Source organism: Camellia sinensis, chromosome 12 (genome assembly GCF_055761805.1).
Source record: "Camellia sinensis isolate YWXY chromosome 12, ASM5576180v1, whole genome shotgun sequence".
NCBI lineage: Eukaryota > Viridiplantae > Streptophyta > Magnoliopsida > Ericales > Theaceae > Camellia > Camellia sinensis.
Genome location: NC_138972.1, coordinates 149,022,501 through 149,050,325, shown reverse-complemented (window position 1 = coordinate 149,050,325; position 27,825 = coordinate 149,022,501). Strand labels below are relative to the sequence as shown.

The 27,825-nt window shown below is 34.6% G+C and overlaps 2 protein-coding genes across 6 annotated transcripts; one reads left to right on the top strand and one right to left on the bottom strand.

The window, feature by feature from the left end:
• Nucleotides 1–23: 23 nt before the first annotated feature.
• MAA3 (P-loop containing nucleoside triphosphate hydrolases superfamily protein) lies at nt 24–22,559 on the top strand. Of its 5 annotated transcripts, none has more exons than XR_014345708.1 (21): nt 24–254; nt 402–558; nt 1,764–1,891; nt 2,084–2,287; nt 3,776–3,967; nt 4,101–4,136; nt 4,640–4,725; nt 5,034–5,084; nt 12,916–13,027; nt 13,103–13,208; nt 14,564–14,661; nt 14,779–14,892; nt 14,966–15,058; nt 16,029–16,082; nt 17,236–17,294; nt 17,393–17,477; nt 17,869–18,234; nt 18,903–19,025; nt 19,117–19,206; nt 20,444–20,772; nt 21,185–22,559. XR_014345708.1 is itself a non-coding variant. In XM_028239725.2 (20 exons), exons 1-20 carry the CDS (start codon nt 153–155, stop codon nt 20,663–20,665), a joined length of 2,478 nt encoding a protein of 825 aa, XP_028095526.2. In that variant the 5' UTR covers nt 24–152; the 3' UTR covers nt 20,666–20,990. The 5 variants fall into 5 exon arrangements, 3 of the variants coding, with proteins under 3 accessions (XP_028095526.2, XP_082753832.1, XP_082753833.1); XR_014345707.1 differs by having other exon boundaries at nt 12,913–13,027; XM_028239725.2 differs by lacking the exon at nt 21,185–22,559 and having other exon boundaries at nt 20,444–20,990.
• On the bottom strand, nt 21,185–22,312 carry LOC114295488 (uncharacterized). The gene has a single exon (XM_028239721.2). The coding sequence runs from the start codon at nt 22,310–22,312 to the stop codon at nt 21,320–21,322; it is 993 nt and encodes a 330-aa protein (XP_028095522.2). The 3' UTR covers nt 21,185–21,319.
• Nucleotides 22,560–27,825: the final 5,266 nt, after the last annotated feature.

Here is a 27,825-nt window from a genome sequence, read left to right as displayed (position 1 = left end):
AAAAAATGCGAATTATTTGCCCTAAAAATGCGAAATTTATGAATTGAGAGATTGCGGAAAATAACAGCAGCCTCTAAAACCCAACTGCAAGGTTAAACCCTGCTCTCTTGCTTCCCTCTCTCTCTCTCTCTCTCTCTGGGGAAGGAGGTGAGATGGCCGTGGACAAGAACAAGCTCGAAGAAGAAGCAAGTGTTCTTCGCTTCTACAAAATAGTTCTCAGTTGGGATTATCTACGCCTCATCCAAGATTCCGGAGTAATTACTCTCTCTCTCTCTCTCTCTCTCTATATATATATATATATATATATATATTTGTCTGTGTATGATTTTTAAATGTTAATGTTTCGATTCATGTGATTATTGAAATTTCAATGCGTTAAATTCACGCGATTTGTTTTGAAGTCGAAAAATAGAAAGAACATTGAGGACGGAAGTGGTTTGGGACTGAGGGAAGTGAAGAATACATACAAAGATGTTGATGACTATCTGGCAACATTTGAGCCCCTTTTGTTTGAAGAAGTGAAAGCACAGATCCTCCAAGAAAAAGACGACGAAGAAAGTAATTTTTCTGTCCCTTGTTTGTTTTTCCTCAAGCAATTTGTTTATTTGAAATTTTACATAGTTCCTGGCCAATTATAGGCATACATGTATGTATGTATGTATGTTTATGTCTGTGTATATGTTATATTCTGTTTTCATTGATAACGATTGGTGTGACCCATGAAAAAAAAAAAAAAGAAAAACAAAAAAGAGGAATGCTAGATAGAGACCCATGAAAAGATTGTGAGTCTCAATCTTTTTCCAAAAACTGTCTATTGTGATTTTAACCGCAATGCACAACATTTTCAACTTGTAGAGAAAGAAGAAAGAAAGAACACAAAAGGTGTGACACTGATTTAAGTGGGATATCCATCAACATGACTGGAAAAGCCATGGAGAGCAAGAGATTCAGGTTGTGTTTGGGTTGTTGGAACGCTGTTAGGCAGGAATGGAATGACCATTTTCCTATATTGGTGAACGGTGGTGACTGAACATGAACATGAGAATGAGCATTCCAACGGAATGACCATTCCATTATGGTCTCATTTCAGTGAACCAAACACTGCAATAGGGTGTTCCCTGGAAAGGTGGTCAGCTTCTTTACTATTGGAAGCTTGGGTGGGTCGCGGGACAAGGAAGGCTTGGTGAATATGTTCCAGGTTCATTCACCAGGCACTCCTTTCCCTCTCCCCCAGTAAAACTACTATATGATGTTCTTATCTGTACTCCAAATTTTTATTTTTTTTACAGTAAGTTGTAGCTTTGTAGGGCTCCATATTCCCTAGGCTTCATGATTGATCTTCAAGCTTTTTGTCATCTCTCCGGTCTCAATTCAGCAGAGTTTCCCCTTAGTTACTGATAGCGAAAAAGGCTTCTTCCAATGAAAGATACGAGTTCTATTTATAGAGCAGTTGCTTGGGGAATAAACTTCTTGATGATGTAATTCCATGTCATGGAACAACTGCTCCCATTATATTCGCATTCTAATTTGCACACTGTAACCAGTTTTTCTTATATATGTTATCATGAGAATAGTCTTGATGTCATTGTCATGGTAGGAATGTATTCTTCTGTCTCTCAAGGGAGAGTTACTCTGTGTGTGTGACATTTCCCGTGGCTTCGTTATTATATTTTTTCTAGTTTTGTGTATGATTAGAGGTATGAAATGTGACTGAGAAAATGACCTCTCTTTCTCTCTCTGAAATGTTTTGTTGGGCATTGCAGAAGCAGAATGGCAGCTTGTACTGACAAACAAATGTAATGAGACAGATGGGTTTCACTTGCCAACTATTATACTTGTAGATGTGGGGTCAGTATCACAGAATGATCTGTTACTGCTTTCAGAAAAGCAGGTAATTATTTGATCATGTTCAACTGTTGTCTTTGGCTGGTTATTAAATTTTTTAATAGATTGGCAAGTTACAAATTAAAACTTCCAAATCATAACTGGCATTGTTTTTGCTTGAATCTTTTATTTCCCTTTTGAATAATCTTCGATATGCTAAAACCCTTGTTTTACATGTATCAATGGTATCATTTTGCAGTTTGGAGAGGGTAAAGAACTCCCAACTAAGTATGCATTTGCGCTTGTTGAGCATCGTAATGATAATAAACTTCAAGTTACACTTAGAATGCAATTAAGTGGAGAAGTCAAACGGACAAATGCAGATGAAGTCGAACAGTGTCCAAGGCTGTTGAATATGCTTTCTCTTGTTTCTGAAGTAAACAAACCATTACGCATGCTGAAGGTATGATTCTATTATAGAGACAGCTGTTGTACGTAATTGTATGTTTTTCTTTTTTCAGCCAGGCAGGGGGTGGGGAATTCTTTAATGTTTGGGATGAAATATTTCTGCAGGCTTAGTGGCAGAATGTTTACTTACTATTCAACGGATTCGTTTTTCCTTTTTTTTTTACCATATACTTGGCTTGATCCTAGTGCACCCAAGTTGGTAAAATTTCATTGGGAGGAGCAGATGTCATAACCTAAGTCACCAGAACGCAGAGCAAGAGTGAGAGTAGGAGCACGAGAGCGTCAATATTTGAAATACCTTTATATATGTAAATTAATATGTTTATGAATAATTTTTTATACACAAAAATGTAGATATATTCATGAAATATCAACACAAATTTTTCAATGCATAGATAACAGTTGATAACAAAATGTGTTACTGCAGATTTTTTTCTCCATTAAGTAGATACGTGATTTGCATTAAAGCTTCAAGAAAGTGTAAAACAAAAAACTTTCATGGTTGTATGTTCATAAAGAAGTACATGATTTACATTCGATCTTCCGAAAGTGCAGAATCACTAGAACTTGATTACTTTGGAATTCTTGGCCATGTTCAATGTGAAATCTCTTCTCTTTGACTTTGTTCCTTTGATGAGTTTGGTTGTTCTTCAGCATAAACTTCATTTGCTAAGTTTAGAGGAGTATATCTAGATAAGTTAGCTTCATCATTTGAAAACAACAGTGTATACTCTCTTTCCTCAACTTATGCTATGTGAAACACTGAAAATTATCTTCAATGTAAGTTTCTCCCAATTCTCATATGATTTTTCATAATCAGCTCGATATCGAGTCAACAAGTGATGGTTAAAATGAACATACACTAAAGATTCCACATGATTTGCATTAAGTTTATATTTGAGATTTAAAATTTGATTTTTGTCTTGCATAAGTAATATCTTTGTTGTGTAATAGTGTTTGAAAAAAGCCGTTTTCAAGCATTAAGCTTTAAGAGATCTTGGAATGTACAATTTTGTTTCCAAGAAGCAGGCTTTTTAGGATGATTATGATAACAGAACTTTTTGGAAGACATGCTCATTGTGGTCGTTTTTTCTGTAGGTTTGATTTTATGTGTGTAACTGAATTGGGTGAAAATGTTGTATATGATAATTATGTCATTGACTGAGGTGTAGTCACAGTATGATTTGTGGTTTGTATTGGAGGTTGCTTGCAATATCCTTGTCATCATCATTACTATTTGTCTTTATTGTGCTCCTCCTCATCCTTGCCGTTGTCGTTGTCATTGTCATCTTCCTCATCATGATTATCATGCTGCTGTTTTGTGATGATTATTACCAGTAATGTTACACAAATACACACAAACACAGAGGTCCTATTAATATGTTTGTCCTATTCTGTTTTCCAGAAAAACCATATCTCGGACTTATTTCAGACATTTCCCCCCTATGATTTTAAATCAGCATAAATGTAACATAATGTGCAGATTTGCAGTTTATCAACTATTGCTCGAGAATATGTTGCTCTACGGTCAATTAAATCCCTTCCATTCAAGGATTTGATATTAGCAGCTGCTGAAAGCAATTATATTTCTGAAGACCAGGCTTGGGAAATCCCCAGACCTCTCATGGAGTCTATTGAAAGTAATCACAATAAATCTCAACTGGACGCCATTCGTGTGAGTCTTTACTCAAAGGTTTCTTAATTGGTCTTGCTTTTATGTCAACTTAGCTGCTTCTGACTAGTTTATGTCAATTTGGTTTCAATAGTTTGTCATGAATTTACTCAATGGATATTCTTGTTTACTGCAGGTAGGTCTTTCCCGTAAAAGATTTGTTCTGATACAGGTTTGATCTATGTCTAAGTGCTCCTAGTTGTTTATTTTTACCCAATTGTATTTCATCTTCATCTAAGTGTGTCCTATACTTCCAATATTATTGTGATTATTTTTATTCCTGTTCATTCTTGATCTATTGTTCATTTAGTTGTAGTAACTAAGCACATTTATTTAACACAATCAATCCTGTTCAGCAACCGAATCTTGCTCATATAGTCAGTTAATTACTAAATTTTGCATGGGTAACCTTCAAAAATTAAAATATATGATTTTTGTTCTTTATTTTTTCTTTCCAACTTAATATAGCCTATTGTCACTACACATGCATTTGTTGTGGCCACTAACAGTGTTTATATAACTCAGATGCAAGCTAAGTGCAACCTTGAGTAATTATTACAAGATCAGATGTCTTTTTCCCAATTTGTGTTTTTTTAAATGGGCTGACCGTTGGAGGCTGTAATTTTGGACCTCCATATGGATGTGTGGAATCTAATGGCATATGCTTCCTTTCAGGGGCCCCCTGGAACAGGTAAAACACAAACAATTCTTGGGCTCCTTAGTGCCATCTTACATGCAACTCCAGCAAGAATAAACACAAAGTAGGTATCTACCAAGTGTAGTTCATTTTATATTAGATTCTTATGATAACTTATCATCAGACTCAGTCCCTCAATCTAGAGGTTGTGGGTTCGAACTTGAGGGCAGCCACTTTGTGCAAATAATGCTAAAGATCACTCAATGTGGAATAAATTGAGTGTGCTTTTACTTTTTACTTTATAATAGCTGTTTATCAAAGTATTATTTGTACGGCATTACTTCCAAAAGATCTTATTAGGGTAGAGAATCAACTGCAGAATAAGATATCGTGCATTCCTTTGATAAATAGTCTGGTTTCCGTTTGATGCAGGGGCAAATCACGTGGAATAAAGCGTGGACCAGAATTGCCGATTCAGGAAAAGTATGTCTTGGTCACTAATTCATTTCTTTGCCTTCACATTGTTTTTGGATTCTTTTCATTTGATTGGAGATTTCTTGAATTGGCTATTGTACAAGTGTTGCCCTAAGCCCCTGTGTTGGGGCTCGGCTCCCGAACCGTACATGAGCTGCCTTGTACGGCTCTTCCTAGGAACTTGAAGCCCCCTCTCTCTAAATAGAAAAAAAAAAAAAATACATTTACAAGACAAAAAAGACTTTTTCAAAAAGCCTTCGCCCTCCTATTCAAGGGGCTATTAGAGAAACAGCTTTTTTTGTATGTGAACTTTTCTCATCTATGCTTTTCCACAAACATTGCATAGAATGTTTCTGCTGAAAGACAATTACCTTGCACCACATTGATTTAACTTCTGTAATTGTAAGGAATTTTTTTAAGATTGAAGCTTTTTTTCTTGAACACTATATGGAATGGTTAATGCGTTCTTTTCGAAGGGGAACTAGACTCCGGAAAAACTCCAAAAAAACTCGCTTCCACCCATTTTTAAATGGAATTGTTGGACATTTGAGTTTGTGGTTGAGGGATTTTTAAAGGACTTGTGCCTTCAATTTACCTCTACAGTTTTAGAGGAAGGGTGCCATGCATCAAAATGCTGAGGAAATTTAGGTAGCATTTGGTAGAGTTTTAGAATTATGATTTGAGAATAGAGTTATATTTTGAGTTTGTGAGTTTTGGAATTATGATTTGAGTGTGGAAAATTTGTTTGATTATGAGTTTTGAAAAGAGTTTTGAATTGAGTTTGAAATGATTTGATGTGACATATGATATTTGATTCAAAAACTTAAAACTCATAACCAAACAAACAATCCAAAATTCTATTCAAAACTCATAAAAAATTTAGTGTTTCATGAAAAATTTACATCTTGCTCAGCAACATGAACTATAAAGATACGTTGGGAAAAGAGTATGGAGGGTCAGGGAAGTCAAAAATGATGTCTCTTAAAATTAGGACTTGAGTTTTTGTTTTCCTGGTGTATGAAGGGTCTAGGATTGCGTGACAAATTGTGATTAGTAAAATCTAAAATGAGAAAGGGGAAAGTGGACACAATGGTGCTGGGGAAAGTGTTCTTATCTTCAAATGTGAGCTCAAATTATGTGACACCGTGACCTCCTTGAAGATAGAGAACCTAGTTTTGGTAAGCCTGGTGGACACCTCTGCTATTGCGTTCAATCACATTAACTTTAAGAAGCTAAGCATTAGTAGGTGATATAACGATTGTGAAACTATGGGTAAATTAGATTTGTGGTTGGTTCCTCAAATAGGATGCCTGGTAATGGGACTCCTTGCATCATTTTATTCAAGCGCTTGGAGAAACTAGCTATTTTTCCTTAGAAATATTATCCATTTAAATTTCTATATAATTATGATTTATGGAGGAAAATTGGGTGATTATGCTACTCAGTGCACCAACCTAAATTTGATTTGAGTAACTATTTTTTATTTTATTATATTATTCAAACATGTTATGATGTTTCTTACAATTATCAACTAGTTATATAGTTACAAAGATTCAAGTTCAATGCAAATTTGTCTTAATTCAAGTTCAGAGTTGAACTTAGTTGTGATCTAAGAAGCAAGGACACTTCTAAGAAGGTGACGTATTCGTGTCGTGTCCGTATCGGACACCGACACTCTTTGGACACTCTTAGAACACGTGTCCGACACTCTTCAAAACGTGTCCTAATTTTTAAATTTTTTTAAAGACCCAGACACTCTTTAGACACTTGGAAGACACACATGTCAATCATATAAACACACGTGTCTATCGAGTAGACACATATGAAACTAATTATAAGTTTAAACAAAATAACTTAAGATACAATAATGAAACAAAAATCATATAAATTTGTAGGAATTAGTATCATATTGCATTTTGTATTATCTTTGAATGATATATTAATATATATAACATATAATAAATATATAAAATTACATATTTCACGCGTGTCTCCCACGTGTCGTGTCCTTTATTTTTTGAAAATTAACGTGTCGGTGTGTCTGTGTCGTATCCGTGTCGTGTCACGTGTCCGTGTCCGTGCTTCTTAGGTTGTGATTGTTTAAGATTCATTGGATTTATATTTGATTTTGATAGTCCAGGGTTTCTTTAAATGTTGGGTTACTTCTGTGAATTTTTTTTTTTTGTTTTTTTGGTTTTTATAATTGAGGTGGGCCACTGTGCGGTTTCCAAATATAAGTTGGATCTTTGGCTGGATTGGCTGAGGATGAGAGGGCCCCATTTCAAACTCTACCCTCTACCATTGTCAGGCTTGCCAAAACCCAAGATATGAGGTTAAGCGAAAGATTCAAATTATGTATGCACTTCAAATTCTTTTGGCAGTAAATGTAAAGTTGTCATTGTATTCAACACAAAATTATAGAGGAAGTAATGTTGCCCCTAGTTTCAAACTTCTATGAACTTCCATAAATTCCGTGAATTAATTTTTTATTTATAGCGTGATTGATCAAATATGAGATTTTAGACCAATCTTGTTTGAATTAACAATGTTGGATTCAAAAGTCCATTCAGTTTCTAAGATCTCCGCATTCACTCCCACTTTTCTAGTGGCAAAAAATTATGATCTAAGATCAAAATTTAAATTTTTGATAACCAGTGTTGACACTTTTTAGAGTTCTTAAGTGGTAACAAGTTGCAGTAATTGCACCCTGTTGGAAATTTGTGTTAATAATAAGATAGTGGCATGTATATAATATGATAGTGGTGTTGGTGGTAGATAGTGGCATGTATAGAATATGTGATAGTGGTGTTGGTGGTAGATAGTGGCATGTATAGAATATGTGATAATATGTTAGTGGTAGATAGTGGTAATATATAATATGTAAGTGGCATATAATGGGTTATAATGATGTTTGTAATATCTCCTATATAAGGAGTGTCATTTGGTCTTGTAAGATAAGAAGTTTTGAATATAACAGAAATATATTACTTCTTCCTCATATTTTTCGGAGTTCTTCTTCCTCATATTTTTTAAGTTGGTATCAGAGCAACAAAAAACACAGCAGCCCTAAAACCGTCATAGCCATGTCGGAAGTCACGTCCGAAATCACTTCAACCCCTGCCGCTGCCATTCCGGTGAAAACGTCCAACTCTCACTCTGTCCAAATCACCACCATTCGCCTAAATGGTGATAATTTTCTCCGCTGGTCACAATCTGTCCGGATGTATATCCGTGGGCAAGGAAAGATCGGTTACATCACTGGTGACAAGAAGGCTCCTGCTGTTAATGATCCGCTATTCGACAGTTGGGACGCTGAAAACTCCATGGTTATGACATGGTTGGTCAATTCCATGGAGGAAGATATAAGCTCTAATTACATGTGCTATACTACTGCACAAGAGTTGTGGGATAATGTTAGTCAGATGTATTCTGACCTAGGAAATCAATCTCAAGTTTTCGAATTAACTTTGAAGTTGGGAGAGATTCGTCAAGGAGATGATTCCGTCACCAAATATTTCAATTCGTTGAAAAGGTTATGGCAGGATCTTGACATCTTCAACACATACGAATGGAAATCGGTTGACGACTGCAACCACCACAAGAAAATTGTGGAAGACAGCCGTATTTACAAGTTTCTTGCCGGCCTCAACATTGAGTTCGATGAAGTGCGAGGAAGAATTATTGGCAGACCTCCTCTCCCATCCATTGGCGAAGTATTTGCCGAAGTCAGAAGGGAAGAGAGCCGAAGGAGCGTCATGCTTAAGAAAAAAGGTACTGGTGAATCAATTGAAATTTCTGCTTTAATTAGCGATGCTGCGGCCAACAAGGCTGCAAATTACCAGCGCAGGTTTGATGATAAGCCACGGGTCTGGTGTGATTTTTGCAACAAGCCTCGCCATACACGCGAAACGTGTTGGAAGATCCATGGCAAACTTGTCAACTGGAAGAGCAGCAAACAAGGAGAGAAGAATCGTGGCTTTCCTACTGCTAATGAAGCCGATTTAGGTTCCTTCAACAAAGAGCAGATTGATCAACTCTTAAAGCTGATAAAATCCAACTCCTCATCCGGTACTCCTAGTGTTTTGTTGGCACAAACAGGTAGAAATCCTAAAGCCTTCTCTTGCCTAAACTTCTCTCCGTGGATCATAGATTCCGGTGCCTCCGATCACATGACTAGTTTTTCCCATTTATTTAGTACCTATTTCCCTTGTTCTGGTCATGACAAAATCAGAATAGCCGATGGTAGTTTTTCACCTATTGCAGGAAAAGGATTTATTAAACTAACTGAGAAAATTAATCTCAATGCTGTTCTTCACGTCCCCAACTTAGCCTGTAACCTTTTGTCTATCAGTAAACTATCTAAGGATTCTAATTGTCGTGTTACATTTTTTGAATCCCATTGTGAATTTCAGGACCAGAACTCGGGGATGATGATTGGGCGTGCTAGGATGCTTGAAGGTCTTTACTACTTTGATGAAGTACCTGTTAGTAATAAAAAAGCTCAGAGCTTTAATAGTACTAGTTCAATCTCTGTTCGAGAAAAAATAATGCTATGGCACTATAGGCTAGGACATCCTATTTTTCTTTATCTGAAACATTTATTTCCAGAATTATTTAAAGGGATTGATTGTTTTTCTTTTCATTGTGAAAGTTGCATTTTTGCAAAATTTCATCGCTCTACTTATTTGCCAAAACCTTACCAGGCTTCCAAACCTTTTTATTTGATTCATAGTGATGTTTGGGGCCCTTCTAAAATCACTACTCTTTCTGGTAAAAGATGGTTTGTTACATTTATTGATGACCATACCCGCTTATGTTGGATTTATTTGATGAATAAAAAATCTGACGTGAAAAATTTATTCACAAATTTTTACAATATGATTGAAAACCAATTTCAAACCAAAATTGGTATTTTACATTCTGATAATGGAACAGAATATTTCAATGAGCAGCTGGGTGAGTTTTTGGAAAAAAAGGGAATTTTTCATCAATCTACATGTCGGGATACCCCTCAACAAAATGGCATTGCAGAACGAAAAAATAAACATCTACTTGAAGTAGCACGTGCTATAATGTTTTACATGCACGTTCTTAAGTATTTATGGGGTGAAGCAATTTTAACAGCCTCTTATTTGATAAACAGGATGCCTACAAAGGTGTTAACATACAAAACACCTTTTGATTGTCTCAAAACTTTTTTTCCTGACACGAGGTTGTTTTCTGATTTACCCGCCAAAGTTTTTGGATGTACTGCCTATGTTCATGTTCCCAGTCAATTTCGTTCAAAACTTGACCCCCGTGCTATAAAATGTGTTTTTTTGGGTTATTCCTCAAACAAAAAGGGGTATAAGTGCTTCGATCCTCAAACCAAGAAATTTCATGTGAGTATGGATGTGTCATTTGTGGAAACAAAATCCTATTTCCCCAACACTTCTCTTCAGGGGGAGACAAGTGGAGTAGAAGACCGTTTTTGGGATATTTCTATCCCGCTCCCCAATGTCATTTATCCTACACAAAAACCACATCTGTCTGATAATGATCACTTAGGAAAACCAAGTTCTATGGTGCCTAGTCAAGAAGATTCTTGTTTAGGGAGAGAAGTACTACAAAATGATCTAAATCCTGAGCTTCAGGTTTATACTAGGAAGCGATTTCATCTGAGGAATAATGACCCGAATGTCCATCCTAATGACCCGAATGTCCACCCGAGTTCTGGCATCGAAATTTTAGGTAATCTTGTTCCTTCTATTTCCGACCTTGATGTTCCTATAGCAATTAGGAAAGGTGTCCGAAATTGCATTAAACATCCTATTGCAAATTACCTCTCCTATCAAAGACTGTCTAAAAACCATAGAGCTTTCACATCTAGGATTTCACACTTGTTTGTTCCAAGGAATATACAGGAAGCATTGGATGATCCGAATTGGAAATTAGCAGTCATGGAGGAGATGAATGCTTTAAGGAGAAGTGGTACTTGGGAGATAGTTGATCTACCCAAAGACAAGAAAACAGTTGGGTGTAAATGGGTGTTTACGATAAAATGTAACGCAGATGGAAGCGTTGAGAGATACAAGGCGAGACTGGTGGCTAAAGGCTTCACTCAAACTTATGGGATCGACTATCAGGAGACGTTTGCTCCTGTTGCTAAAATAAATTCCATCAGAGTACTGTTATCTCTTGCAGTAAATTCAGATTGGCCTCTACATCAACTTGACATTAAAAATGCATTTCTCAATGGTGATCTTGAAGAGGAGGTGTTCATGAGCCTACCGCCGGGATTTGAGCAGAGACTTGGAAGCGACAGAGTATGCAGATTGAACAAGTCATTATATGGACTCAAACAATCACCAAGAGCGTGGTTTGAACGCTTTGGGAAGGCAGTTATCAGTTGTGGCTTCTCGTAGAGTCAAGCAGATCACACAATATTTTATAAACATTCAAAAGACAGTAAAATTGCAATTTTGATTGTTTATGTTGATGACATCATTTTAACTGGTAATGATGAAGCAGAGTTAGCAGCCCTCAAAGAGAAACTCGCAAAAGAATTTCACATTAAGGATCTGGGAGCCCTCAAGTATTTCCTTGGAATGGAATTTGCAAGATCCAAGGAAGGTATATTCGTTAATCAGAGAAAATATGTTCTTGATCTCCTTGGAGAAACAGGTATGCTTGGTTGTAAGATGGTGGAGACTCCGATCGAGCCTAACTTGAAGTTACAAGCTGCTAAGGCTGAAGAAGTCAAAGAGAGGGAACAATATCAGCGACTTGTAGGGAAATTGATTTACTTGTCTCATACGCGGCCTGATATTGCCTTTGCAGTCAGCATGGTAAGTCAGTTCATGCACTCACCAGGGGCAGAGCACTTTGAGGCCGTTTATAAGATCTTAAGATATTTGAAAGGAACTCCAGGGAGAGGCTTACTGTTGCACTTTGAGGCCGTTTATAAGATCTTAAGATATTTGAAAGGAACTCCAGGGAGAGGCTTACTGTTCAAGAAACATGGACATCTTCAAGTTGAAGTATACACAGATGCAGACTGGGCAGGAAGTGTTACAGACGGGAGATCAACATCCGGATACTGCTCCTTTGTAGGTGGGAACCTAGTTACATGGCGGAGTAAAAAACAGAATGTGGTAGCTAGAAGTAGTGCAAAAGCAGAGTTCAGAACTGTTGCCCATGGAATCTGTGAAGTAATGTGGATTAAAAGAATTCTTGAAGAATTAAAGCTTTCTCTCTCGACACCTATGAAGGTCTATTGTGACAACAAAGCAACTATATCTATAGCTCATAATCCAGTTCTACATGATCGCACAAAACATATAGAAGTGGATAAACATTTCATCAAGGAGAAAATCAATGCTGGCATAATCTGTATGACCTACCTTCCAACAGGTGAACAATTAGCTGATGTGCTAACGAAGGGACTACACAAGAAGCAATTTGATAAGCTGACTAGCAAGCTGGCTATGGAAGATATCTTCAAACCAGCTTGAGGGAGAGTGCTGGAAATTTGTATTAATAATAAGATAGTGGCATGTATATAATATGATAGTGGTGTTGGTGGTAGATAGTGGCATGTATAGAATATGTGATAGTGGTGTTGGTGGTAGATAGTGGCATGTATAGAATATGTGATAATATGTTAGTGGTAGATAGTGGTAATATATAATATGTAAGTGGCATATAATGGGTTATAATGATGTTTGTAATATCTCCTATATAAGGAGTGTCATTTGGTCTTGTAAGATAAGAAGTTTTGAATATAACAGAAATATATTATTTCTTCCTCATATTTTTCGGAGTTCTTCTTTCTCATATTTTTTAAGTTTTGTTTTAGCAGATATAATCACTGGGAGAAAGCATCTCCATGGTTAAGTAGTACTAATCCGAGAGATGTGAAGATGCCCGAAAATGGTGATGACGGGTTTTTCCCAACCACCGGCAATGAACTGGTATGTTTAAGTTTTCTGTGCCATAATGATGATCTTGGAAGCCACAGCATATTCTTACTCCAGAACATTTTGTAGAAACCAGAAGTGGTTAATTCCAGTCGCAAATATCGTGTCCGTGTTCTGGTATGTGCTCCATCAAACTCGGCACTTGATGAGATTGTGTGGCGCCTTCTAAACACTGGTATAAGTGTCTGTCTGATACATATCATCCTGTTTTCTGCAATTTAGTTTGCTTTTGTTCCAGAGTGCCATTTTACTGGATGCAATTTGGTTTTCTCCATATTGCTTTGTTATGCGACTCTCTCTCTCTCTCTCTCACTTTCGTCAAAGTTAAACTTTGTATTAACTTTATTTTAAGAAAGTAAAAGAAAGGATGAATAAATAAAACCAGGATTGAATTCAGACATTACCCACCAAGATTGAATTCAGAAAACGCCACTCAGTCCACAATCATTTGTTGGGCTGACAACTTCTTACATCTCTAATAAGGCATAGCACATATCTGACAGTTATTATAATCTCCCCTGAGATAGTCTTACCATCCCTATAATTATCTTGATACATTCTTGCATTCATTTCCGTCCACAGAATCTACATAGTGGCAGCAAATAGGCAACAACATAACAACTTGTCCATATTGTAACCTTTAAGTAAGGAGTGGGTGTGAGTTCATCTCCCCCAAGGTGTTTATCTAACAACCATCAACTTTCACCGATAAGATGAGAAGCTGCCCATTCCACCAACTTACTGCATTTGATACGCAGACACTGGGGGTGTGTTTGGTTTGCTTTTGAGAGAGTGATTTTCAAAAAAAAATTTAGGGAGGGAGTTTAGAAATTTTTTTGGTTTGTTTGGTTGTATATTTTGAAAATAGTTTTGGAGTTTGGGATGATTTGATATTTTGTTATAATTGAGTAGATATGTGTGAGAGAAAAAGTGATTGAGAAGGAGAGAGGAGAGAGAAAAAGTGATTGATTGATGTGTAAGAGAGAGAGTGATTTTGGAAATTTTTTGAGAAAAACCACAAACCAAACAAAATTTTGAAAACCAAAGGAAACTTATTTTCTTTGTATTCCCCCTCTCATACTTGATAGGGTTATATTTACTAAACAAAACCAAAGGAAACTTATTTTCTTTTCATATTTTTCTCTTCTTGGCTTCAATGTTGCTGAGATGTTCCTGATTGTTGGCCCTCTTGGTTCTCTTTGAGGTCCTTGAACAATGCAATATGACTTTAGCCTCGTTTGGGAACATGCTATTTTAGTAATTTTTTGCGAAAAGATGTGTAGAGAAGTAGAGAGAGTGATGTGACAATTTATAGTGACTTTTTGGCTTTTTGGCTAAAATGTGATGTTGCCATTTCACTTCTTCATGTAGGCATGCTTTATTGAATACATTTCATTCTATTTTCAAACTTTGAAAAAATTGACACTGTGAATACAAGGTGCACTTGATATGATGGGCAGTACTTCCATACCAGGGTAATAAAATGGTTTTGGTGTGGATACTCACTGCTGTTTTTCTGGTTATTCTCAGGTATTCGTGATGAAAATGACCGTCCATACAACCCTAAAATTGTGCGTATTGGTCTTAAGTCACATCATTCTGTCCACACAGTCTCCATGGATTACCTTGTATGTCTATGAACTCCACCATATTATCTTGTAATCTTTTTTATTTTTGCACAGTATCATATTTGACTCCATTAAATTTTGAATAAAAATCTTGAGTCTAAAGGTTTGCATTTTTAGGTGGAACAAAAACTTGCTGGCATGGATTTTCAGACCACTGATAAGCACAAACATGGAGGAGCAGGAAGGGAGAGAGACAGTATCCGTGCTTCAGTTCTGGATGAAGCAGCAATTGTATGTAATTTTTGACATGTATTGAACTTTAAAACCAACATTACTTTCCTTTGTAATTCTGTATTATTGGCAGGTGTTCTCCACTCTTAGCTTCAGCGGTTCAACTCTTTTCAGTAAATTAAATCGCAGTTTTGATGTTGTTATAATCGATGAAGCTGCTCAAGCAGTACGTTTCTCTACCCTCTATGATGCTACTTATTAATGCGGGTGATGATGCCACCTATATTATGAATTCACTTACTGAGTTCATTACCGGTTTATATGCTGATATTTTACTTGATTAAAACTGTACATAAACAAGTGAAGGAATAATTTCAGAAATAGGTAACTGTTAAAGCACTTGGGAGCCTTCCAAAGATTTTAGGCTCTGGCTTTATCTACCTTCTTTCATTAAAATGTTATTGCTTGCATAGAGAATCGGATGTAGCCCTCACCTGGTGCATGCAGATGCGTTTGCATGGGTGTTTGTGTTTGTGCGTGCAGATGCATGTGCACCTGGATATTAATTTCATTGACATGAGTGGTGATGTCTTTGGACCAAACCTTTTTACTTAAAATTTGCTGTATTGTTGTGCCTTAAAAGAGGGTTTTTTTTTTTTCCCAGAAGAGAACTTAATGAAGTAAATGGTGGGGGATTTTTTTAAAAGCACATCTCATAGTTGAATCAGAGAGTGAATCATTAAAGTATATCTCATAGTCGTCAATCTTTAATTTCCATGACCTTGGTCTATACTTTTTTTAGAGTGATTTTTTCAAAGAAAGTAATATTTTATGTTCTTTAATTTCCACCTCTTTAGTGGGTATGGATTTTATGTGCTTGAGTCTGCACCATTTTCTCTGCAGTGAGTCTTGACGTTCTTGAGGGAATAATCCTGATCATAATATTTACTATCAGGAATAAAAATGGGCTCTGTAGTTTCTACATAGGTACAACATACCTTAAGCACAGTGCACCCCTCTATATGCAAACGTTTGTTGGATGGGAAGTGTTTGATTGGGGTGGGGTATATTCAGTTGTATGTGGATGTGTTTAAGAGCAGCAATTGTAATTTACTGTAATGCATTTTTTTTTTCCTTTGCCATGAATCATTGGCATTCTAAATGTCATTTTAACTTTTGATTTCTGTTATCAACAGGTGGAACCTGCTACCCTCGTTCCATTGGCCAATGGATGCAAACAAGTATTTCTGGTAAATATATGATAGTAGTTCTGGGGTAGACCTTCCCCCAAAACTCATTACAGTTTAACATCTCATGGTGTAATGTGTGTTTTTTTATTTTTGTCAATATCAAATGGTATTATGGTCTTACAATAACTACAAAGGCAATAAAATAAGCAAAAGCACACAAGCTAATAAGATATGTCAGGTAAATGTTTTCTGAAAGGAGTTGTTGCTGCTTTCAAATAAATGTTTTTCAGATGGCTTTGTCCAAACAGTGCCAAAATTGGCTCTTGGAAGCAACTAAATAGGATTAGCAATAGCTTTGTTCTCAATATGGGTGATTTAAACTGTAGGTATGATTCCCATAGAGTGCCCCTGTATACGAAAATTGTTCAGACTCTATCTATGCAAGTTACTATTAAGTTGGTGATTATTAATTGTAGTTGCTGAATTATGCACAAGTGAATGTGCATGTGAACTACAGTTTCACCCCCTTTTTTAGAGTTTTTTGTTAGACTTTGCTATGCCTGCTTTACCATTTAGTTGAAAAAGTAATAGAGGAGAATTGGAATGTCTTCACAAGTTGCTGTATTTATGTATAGATAGTATCAGCTATTCTGATTAATGTTCCAATTACAGGAAACTCTGCCTTCCAAGAAACATAGAAATTGCGAATTGTACAGACTAACACCAAATTTTGAACTCAACTTTAGTATTGTGAAAATCTGTTTTTGAATTGCATCAAAAGGCCAATGTAAGACCAGTGGATTTTCAATTTTGTCAAGTGCTGATGCTTTTAAAAACGTGATTATGTATAAATAGAAACTCAACATTTTGACTTGATGTATATATTTTTATTTATGTGGATATGACTTTATCATGATAAAGTATCTTTTTTGATAGGTAAGGTAAGGAGACTTGAATTTTAAGTCTCTTTACTGGGGGAATGTGATCTAAGCTGCTCGGGTCCCCCAAGGGGCCAGGATAAAGTATCTCATCCATGCTTTCGTCTTGTTGTTCCTTGTCTAAAATCTGGAAAAAAATTTGTGATCTCTTGATGATTTTGACTTCTAATAATCCCACTTGGTGTGTCTGTGTGTATGTATATATATGCCCTTCCTGATGTGATGCTTTTTTTGGCCACTTTCTTTCTCATTCTTTGTTTCTGTCTTTTTTGTAGGTTGGTGATCCAGTTCAATTGCCAGCAACTGTAATTTCTCCTATAGCTGAGCAATTTGGGTAAGAATATCATTTTGTGATAATGGCCCCATTTCATCTCTGTAGCTCAACACACCTGACACCATTGCCATTGTGCTCTCTGCAACCTTCCGATTTAGGTATGGCATGAGCTTGTTCAAGAGATTCCAGAGGGCTGGCTATAAAGTAGTGATGCTGAAGACCCAGTACCGCATGCATCCGGAGGTTAGTTGCCAAGGGGCCTGATAGAGATATGTGAGGGGTGTAAGATGTAAAAATACCATAGAGTTTGAAGCCATGGGGCTCAGGGACTCAATTACTCTTGAGCATAAAACTCGGGTATTGGTGTCAGATTTTGTTTGTTTGTTTTATTTTATTTATCTTACCATTGCATTGTATTCTCTATTATCTACAGTGGATTTACCTCTCACCCGTGGACGTAGGCTGGTGTATGCCAAACCACGTTGAATGTTGGTTTTCTTTTTGTGTGTGCACGCATGTGTATTTATTGTGGATGCTTCCGCCAGCAAATGGGAACCTATTTTCCCAACATATATGGCTTCTGTTCATTGTTAGAATGTTTGCACATAGTGGTTCTAATCCATTGTCTATGCAGATAAGAAGCTTTCCTTCAAGAGAATTTTACAATGGGGTTCTTGAGGATGGGTCTGATGTTAAATCCGAGACAAAACGTAAATGGCACGACTTCCGCTGCTTTGGACCCTTTTGCTTCTTTGACATACACGAGGGGAAAGAGTCCCAACCCTCAGGTGGTTCTTGGGTAAATGAAGATGAGGTTGATTTTGTTCTCGTCTTGTATCGTACCATGGTGACTAGATATCCAGAGCTTAAGTCAAATTCTCGGCTTGCAATTATATCTCCTTACAGACACCAGGTCAAGCTCTTCCGTGAGCGCTTTCAGGATACTTTTGGAGTCGAGTCAAACAAATTAGTGGATATTAACACCGTTGATGGTTTCCAGGTGCTGTTTCTCTTTTTGCTCTTTAAAACCACTTCCATTCCATGCATCTACATTAAACAGAGGAATTGTGTAATTGAAGTTCTCAGTAATCTATGGCTCACTTTATTACACAATTCCTCTGTTTAATGTAGTTAAGGTTTGAATAATCTGCAACACTCTTTATCACACCACGCATGTCTGCGCATAGAGATTGTATTTTAAGGCTATGTTTGGATGGCAGAAATTGACGAGGAGGAATGAGAATCCTATTACTAGGAATTTCATTGCTAGTAATAATATTCCTGTGTCAATGCAATTCAAGCGTTTCGCTTAGTTTGGTTGGGAATCTACTTCATTTATTATTCTTAAATTAATCACATTCTTTCATGAATGTGAGATTTCCCATGGAGGATGTGGGAATAGGATTTCATCCTAGTGTAGTTCTCTCGTTCTGCATTGGGAACTGAACTAGGAAGGAATCACATTCCTATTCTTGGATGCACCTAAACAACAGAATAAAGAAGCTTGAAGTGAGATTCCCATTCCGCTTCTGCATTCCTGCCATCCAATCATGGCCTAAGGATGATATTTCCCATTCAACCGTTTTGTTTTTGTATTTTTTAATAGATTGTCTTTACTATTTTCAGCCCAACAGATTGTTTTATTAAAATGTCTTCTCTTTCTTGCAGGGACGTGAGAAGGATGTCGCAATCTTTTCATGTGTTAGATCAAGCAAAGATAGGAGCATTGGGTTTGTGTCTGATTTTCGGAGAATGAATGTCGGTATAACCAGAGCAAGGTCTTCTGTCCTGGTATGCTTTTCATCCAAAGTTAGATGATGGCTTTACACAAATCACAACCATGGTTTTTAAAAACTTACATATTCTCTCCCTTGTATCCTAGGTGGTGGGTTCAGCATCAACTCTGAAGAGGGGGGATAAGCATTGGAAAAGCCTAGTTGAGAGTGCCGAGCAGAGAAATTCTCTCTTGAAGGTATAGTTCTCATCAACAAAATTTAGCATTTCATATATCCTTCAGTGCACACTTAATTTTTAACATAACTACTTTTATGCAACTCGATATTTGATATTTGGTCAAATAGTTCTTAAATATCCCAAAAAATTTTATGGTATAGCTGATCAGTGAGAAATGCTACTGGAGCTCAACTAACGTTTGACTCATTAAAATCTCGTTCAAGATCAATTTGCTATGTTAAACAAGTCAAGCTTGAATGCATTTTAAAGCTCATTATATTTTCACAATAAGTTCGAACAACCTACTAATTTGCTTGGTGATCTTATTTGCACTATAAAAATCCAAGGCTCTGTTTGGAACGATTTTTAAACGAGTTTTCTACTCCCACATTTGAATGTGATGTTCGGATAAAGTTGTGGAATTAATTTTCCACAACTCTGCAGAAAACTTTATTTAAGAGCGTGATTTTCAGTTTTTTTTTTTCGAAATTTGGCCTAACCGGTCGTCCCACCGGTTGTTTGGCCAATTTTATTTTATTTTTTTGTAATTAATATGTTAATTTTTATATATTCGAAAAAAATATTTTTCGAATTTTTTAAATTTTTTTATGTGCTTTAATAGAATTTTGAGTTGTATGTTTGATTATGAGTTGTAAATTTTTGTATCAAATATCAAATGTCACATCAAAAATTTCCCACTCAATTCAAAACTTTTTTCAAAATTTTTTTACTAAACAAATTTTTTACACTCAAATCATAATTCCAAAACTTACAAACTCAACATACAACTCATACTCTCAAATTATAGTTACAAAATTCTACCAAACGCAACCTAAGTTACTCGAGCTCGGCTCGATTAAAACTCATTTAGCTTGTAAGTTGAAATAGTTGAGCTAGAACACAATTTGAGACTTTGTTAAGTTTTTCAAATGTAGTTTGAATGACCTACTGCTTAACCACATTTGACTCGTTTGCAGTCCTACCTCAAATATTCTCTACCCTATTTGGACTACAAAAAACTAAGTTACTTGAGCTCGGCCCAATTAAAGCTCATTTAGCTTGTGAAGTAAAGTAGTCGAGCTAGAACACAATTTGAAACTTAAGTTTGAACAACCACTGTTGAACCACACTTGAATTGTTTACAACCCTACCCCGAAATATTTTATACCCTAATTTGGACTAAATGATTGGCACTGGTTCTTATATCGTTCAAATAATTGTGCATAGTTGCTAACAAGTGTGGACCTTCCCTTCAGGTTTCCAAGCCGTACAAAGAATTTTTCAGCGATCATAATATGAAGGCCATGGAAGTGAGCCCGCCCAAGGAAGAGGTGACAGAAGCTCCGGTTGATGACATGGCAGTTAATGGGCCTGTCTATGGTGACACTGCTGCTGATGTGGAACAAGAAGGCCCGGCTGATGATCTCTATGGCGATGGTGATGGAGAGGGGTATGATGGAGGCTTAGACGAAGACTAAAACAATAATTATTTCAATAATGGCAATCATCTGGTGGGCTCTTAATTGGCAGTCTATCAAAGGTGGTGCTGGTTATGATCGATGATCACAAGATTTTGAATTTTTGTGTAGTTGCTTTTTTATTAAATTTATCAAAGACAATTGAAGCATATTTATTAATCCGAATGTAAAATGTGTTTTTAGTTAATAGCTCATGAATGGGCAGAAATAACATTCTCTTTATTTAAAGTCGATTGTAAGAATATTTTTAAAATTCAATCATGCTAGTTAACAGAATTAAATTATAAAATAAATTACAAAATAGAGAGATATGGGATTAGTTCCACATTTTGCATGTCATTTCATAATTTAATTTTATGTAAATAAACCTTATTTTGAAATTTAAAACACTGTAAACATGTATTCTCTTGATTGATATTTTTTTGTTTTTCCTTCAAGAATAGAATAGCTCTCTTGATTGGTTGGTAAAACACCAATTAATCAGAACTAATAATTTATGTTGTTTGGTTTGATTTTCAGATCAAATATTCATTGCACACTATGCTTGTATTTTTCTTAAAAATCTCAAGGAAAATTTCAAGTTTCGACAATATTGAACTTGAAAGAAGAAAAAAAGAAGATGAAATACAACAGAAGAAGGGTTTTATCACGTGTTTATGACCTGAGACAAGTACGGGGACTGCTAGGGTGGACTCTGACGTGGCCCAATAAGGTTTCACTCTCTTTCCCTTCGCAGTCGAGAGGAGCGACTGTATCGAAAGCCCACGGAATCGCCGCCGTGGACTTCAGCATCAGCCTCCAATCTTCACCGCTATCTTCTTCTGTTTCATCGATCGACGGCGAAGGAGCGTACGTGGGAGTATCATCATCCTTTGGCACTGACACTGTTGCTTGTTCTCTGCTCGGTGCGATAGCTGGAACAGTTGAACTCGCCGGCCAAATATCGAACTCAAAATCTCCTATTTCCGGCGAATCTGCCGGTGAAAATGGATCAAAACTAGCCGGTTCTGGCACCGGATACAAAACCTCACTCGGCGGATCGTGACGTTGTTCGACCACCGGTGGTCTGGAACTTTGATTATTGTACAAATTTGCCGGTGGCGGAAGCGAAGATCCATGACCTAGACCGATCTGAGTTCTGAAACTGAGAATACCTCCCAATCCATGAACCGCGATGTTTCGGCCGAAGAACAGACCAGGCACAACATCAACGCCATTGGCGGTAAAGTTTTCCGATTCGGGCCTCCTCTGAACTTGAATATCGTGAATCGGCAATAGCGTGGGCAAAATGGAACCGGAGGTGAGATTCCGGAGATCCGCGAGGGATAACCGGAGAGGAACGATGTGGTAGCGGAGGGCGATGATGTAAACAGAGGCCGAAGAAGTCATGTCGAGAGCGAAGAGAGAAGAGTCGGTGGGGACGAAGACGGTGAAGGAAGTTCCGGCGAGGAGATCGAAGTAGAGATCGGAGGTAGTGAGTGCGTTGCAGAAGAGGTTGTAGCCTCTGGTTCTCAACACCGCCAGCATCGATTCAAGTTCTTGGTCTGGTACGGCGATGACGGTGGAGAGGAGGAAGAATATGGGGAGGATGGTGAAGAAGCAGAGAGTGATGATCTTGACGGAGAATAAGCGAGAATTCGACGCCATTAACGGAGACGATGAGAGCTTCGAAAGAGTTTGCTTTAATGGCGGCGAGGCTCTCTGCTTCTTGATCTTTTGGCGGGCTTTTTTCTTCGAGGTAACTGACTTGAATTCCTAGTTTGGGACTCTTTATTTGCTTTAGAAATTTATTTAAAATACAGCTTATTTTTTATAATTTTTTTTAAAATTTAATTGTAAAATTTTTATTTAATAGAATTAATAATATATATATATATATATATATATTTTCTAATGTTTCTTTTGTACAATAATAAAATTTTCATAATTGTTACCGTAATTGAAACATATTTTGGATATTATTAAAATTATTAATTGGCTTGATAATTTTATTAATAAAATAAGTTTTTGTTTTGCAATTAGAAATTTTAAGAAATGAAATATAATTTTCATAGCACAGAAGACAATTTATATTTTAAATAAATTTCAAAGTATATGTTTATAATTAATCTTAATTATTATTAATTTGAAATTTTCAAATTACAAAAAATGTCAGAGAGATGATGGAATGAATGCAGGTGAATTAAAACAAAGACTGTTTTTGAAATAAAAAAACCTCAACCCACATCACATGTAATTAAATCAACATATTCACTTATTTTTCTAAGGTATATCTAATGGATGGATGTTGGCGAACTATACAAATAGTTTTTATAATTTGAAACTTATGTCACTTTAATTTTTAACTTTTTAATTTTAATATATTTGATATTTGATATTGAATTTTGAATCTTATTTTAAATAAGGACAATCAAAGAACGGTCCATTTTAAAGGTAAAATTATCATATAATTTATTTTGTATTGTTTAACTTGTATGTTGTTTGAAATATAATGACTTTTTTTTTAAAATTAATAATGCTGGAACTTTCTTAATTATAAAGTTATGTTTGGTTTGGTTTTTAGAATCTATTTTTAGAAAAAAAATTTCTAAGAAACTAAAAATTAAATTGGTGAAAAAAATTAAAAACACATCATTTTTATATAATTTTATTTTTTGGGAGAGTAAAAATATTTTTTTAAATAATTTTTTTTTATATTTATTTTCATTAAATTAATTTTTATTTTTTCAAAATTCAAATTAATGTCATATTATTGAACTATCCATTAAATTAGTTCTGTTTGGTTTTAATTCTAAAGTGCCACATCATGCAGTGCATGATATGTGTTCAGTTTTATTCCTCCACTAGATAAATGGGTGAACAAAACTATAATTTTTTATTTTTTAAATAGTTATTTGTATCATAAATAATTTTTTTATCAATTATAATTAGGACAAACATTTATCAATTTTTTTTTTATCAAAAATAGTTATTTTTTATCAATTATTCCTCCACTAGATAAATGTTTGTTACTTTTTTTTTTTTTTTTTTTCTTCTTGACTATTATTATTATTATGTAGAAAATTTTTGGAGGTTAAAGAGAAATTAAGACAAGTTTTAAAGATTCAAAGAATGGAAGACACATGACATTGTAAGAAAGATAGAAGATTTAGAAAGTTAAAAGTAATTATTTAGGTAGTGGTTAATCGAAGTTTTTTCCTTCATCTTTTCTATGAATTGTCATTAATGACTCTATTATAAAGGACCAACAAATCAATACATGGCTTAATTTTCATTTATTTTCTATTTTAGGAATAGGTCTAATCTACATAGGAGTAGTTTAAACTTAGGTACGAATAACCTTAATGTAATTTACTTGTAATTTAATTGTTCATTCAATAATTTACATCATCTTCTTCTTCTTTTCTATTTCTCTTTTTCTTGTTTGTATTGTCATTATTTTTACTCCAAGGAAGTTCTTGAACCTTCAAGGCATAAAACTTGAACATAATTACTTGATCATTGTATTTTTTGGTGAAATTTTAGTTAAGGCCCTATTGATCTAAGCCTGACAAAAATTTTATTGACAATTTTTGCACGCCCAGTGCAACACCGTCCTAACTTGAAAAAAAAATGATAAAGACAAAATATCAAGAAATTATGCCATAAAGTGGCATGTTTACATCTTGTGCACCTATGGATGCAAACCACCAAAGGAGTAGTAATGTTCCAATGGGTATGAATTATTGTTGAAAGAATAATACTATATGCACCAATTAGTGTATTAACTAGTGTACCAATTGATGGTGTGGCATAATTTAAGAGGTTTTGGGTATTTGTAATGCGATTAATGTGTAATGTTATAATATTATTATTAACCACACTCACTAATCACATTATAAATACCCAAAGCTTCTTAAATTATGTCATATCATCAATTGATACACTAGTTAGTACACTAATTGGTGTATATAGCACCACCGTTATTGAAATGCCTCATCTTCCATGTATAATGATTCTAATGCCTTTTGCCAACATAATGGCATAACAAATGAAATGGAAAGAATGATTCGGTATTGTGAAAATAAAATTTATTGGTATACGAGTGAAATTTTAACCCTACAAAAAACAATTAATTCTCTTGATTGGCAAAAATTTCAAATAATTTCATCACCACCTATTATTTGATGCAAAAATATATAAATTACTTTGAGGGGAAAATTCATCAACTTAGTTGTCAAGTTTATTAAGTTGATGGAGAAATTTAACATTGGAGTAAAAAATTAGAAAATTTTAAAAAGCACAAATTTTATGAATTGTTAAGAGGTATTTCTAACCAAAACTTTCTATTTACAAAAGTCATGGCCAAGGAAAAATTAAGTTCTGAAAATGACATGCTTGGAGGGTAATTTTTCAAGCCATTAATTGAAAAAAAAGACCAATTTCTTTTGTCAAAGGATATTGAGCATTTTAATGTCAACCATCCAATTGGAAGGTGTGATTTTAAGTCAAATATGAGAAAGAATGTTGAACAATCATCACAAAATGATGGTAAAAATTCAATTGAAATGCATGGTTTTAAGCCAAACATGGTTAAATTTGATGAACAACCATCACAAAATGATAATGAAAATTCAATTGGAAGGTATGGTTTTAAGCCAAACATAACTAAATTTGATGAACAACCATCACAAAATTATGGTAAAAATTCAATTCGGGGGTATGATTTTAAGCCAAACATGGCTAAAAATCATTAACAATTCACATTTGATGAATTTGAATTTTTTGATATTGTTAATTTTGTTAAAAAATTTAATTTTTTAAAATCAATTGATATTATGATTTCTGTCATCCAACAACCACAATAGCTTTGTGATTCACATCAAAAATTAACTTTGATGAAATAGTTTGCAAAAAGAAATTCTGAATTTTATTTCTATTTTTTATATAACAGTAAAGGAGGAGTATTTCGATGTGGCCACAACAACAATTTTTTTTTATTTTTTATTTTTACACATATGGGCAATCGATTATAATTTTCATAGTTTCCATTATGTATTTATATTCATACAACTCTTCAAGAATTCTAGTGCTTTCATTCTTAAAGAGTTGGGGGCATTGTTTACACCATAAATAAATTTTTCTTCGATTATGACTAGGTTTAAATATTCTATTACTTATTATTATTATTATTATTATTATTATGCTGAAAAATCTTGGAGATTAAAGAGAAGTTAAAACAAGTTTTAAAAATTCAAGGAATAGAAGATACATGGCATTGTAAGAAAGAATATGGAAGATTTAAGAAGTTAAAAATAGTTATTTAAGTGGTAGATAATGGAAGTTTTTTCCTTCATTTTTTTTTATAAATAAATTGCCATTAATGGCTTTATTGTAAAAGACCAACAAATCCATACATGACTTAATTTCTATTTATTTTCTATCCTATGAGTAGATCTAATTTACATAGGAGTAGTTTAAATTTAAATAGGAGTAGTCTTAATGTACTTTATTTGTATTTGATTGTTCATTCAATCATTTACATCATCATCTTTTTCTTCTCTCTTTATCTTTTTCTTATTTGTATTGCCATTATTTTTATTTCAAGGAAATCCGTGAACTTTAAAGATATAGAATTTCAACACAATTGCTTGATCATTGTGTTATTTGGTTAAATTTTGATAAAAACTCTATCGATCTAAGCCTAACAAAATTTTTACTAATTGTGGGTGTTGATTTTTAACCTCACAACCAAACAAGAAACTTAACTGGAGAGTATACGACAGTATAGATTAAACCAAGCACCCGTTAACAGGAAGATAAGGATACCACGGTAGTTCGTTCACTCAGTGGCACTCCGATGATCAAATCAGTTAATCTTATCTTTCACAGATATCAACACAAGTACACAATTTACAATAAAAAAACATACCTTAAACTCACGGAGTGTCTCACTTTTATAATAATCAGTGTTCAACTTTCCGTAGAAGTCTTATTTCATGGAACTTTATCCTTTACAAAAATAACATTTATCACAACTCACACTATTGAGATTAAAATGAATTTCTTCAAGAGTCTCATCTCTATCCAAATAGATAACTTGATACCATCTAAGACTCTTGTTCTCTATCTGAATATCTCAGATTCAGATTCAGATATGATCACATCATATCTCTGTGACTTGGTCCATCCATATGGCACTCGATTAACAACATTAGCTATATGGACAACTCAAAAAATATATCCACACACTAACAATAGTATAACATAAAGGCAAATGTTGTAAGTCTCAAATTTTCTACCAAATGAGATCCACAAAAGTGCAGAGACATTTAGTCATTCATTTAGTAAAAAATTTGATATTCCAAACATTAATCTACCATAAAAAGAGGCTTATAAAAAAAAGAAATAAAATATTCAATACAACAAGATTCTTAAAAACAATCGATCTTTACCATTGACAAAAAAAAAAAAAAAAATTAATCCCTTGTGTCCTAACTAGAGGTGTAATTCCCTTGCGTCCTAACTAGACATGTGCAAGAATAAACAACTAATCTAACTTAGTTAATTATGACCATCGTGCGCATTTTATTTAGAATGTTCTAAATAAATATATTTTTTAATTTTTTGTAAAATATAAATTGGATATGAATTAAATTTGAAATGATGTAATAAAAAGGTGATATAATTTAAATCAGATAGTGACTTTCTAACTTTTTTTTAAAAAATGACGAACAAAGCTTAGTCTTTGTTTGATATATAGATTGATTTTTTAACTTTATAGTTATTTTAACCCTAGGGATAAAAACAATTCATATGAGATAGATTTTTTAAGTTTTTTTAACTTTTATGAAAAAAAAATAAAATAATTATAATTTAAATATGACATTTTATCTTATCAATTTTTTAATTTATTTTATCTTTTTATAACTAAAATAACAAATAAAACCCATGCCAAACATAACCTTAGAGCTATTCAATATCCATTTTCCAAGTAATAGAGCCAATAATTTGCTACTGTTTTCTAGGAGAAACAACAACACACCAGATGAATGAATATAAGGGGGCAGGGTATGAAAAATTTATGTGTCCCCAAAAAATATCATGAAAAATATCTCAAAAAAATAAAACATATTTCAAAACTTTTAGTATGGAGGGATCCACATCCAAAACAGTCCACA

Bases quoted from the DNA above. Each gene is read 5' to 3' on its own strand.
- MAA3 (XM_082897706.1), top strand. From the start codon at position 153: ATGGCCGTGGACAAGAACAAGCTCGAAGAAGAAGCAAGTGTTCTTCGC. The intron at 3,968-4,100 runs GTGAGTCTTTAC...TGTTTACTGCAG, and splicing joins CTCAACTGGACGCCATTCGT to GTAGGTCTTTCCCGTAAAAG. The intron at 16,083-17,235 runs GTAAATATATGA...TCTTTTTTGTAG, and splicing joins GATGCAAACAAGTATTTCTG to GTTGGTGATCCAGTTCAATT.
- LOC114295488 (XM_028239721.2), bottom strand. From the start codon at position 22,312: ATGGCGTCGAATTCTCGCTTATTCTCCGTCAAGATCATCACTCTCTGC.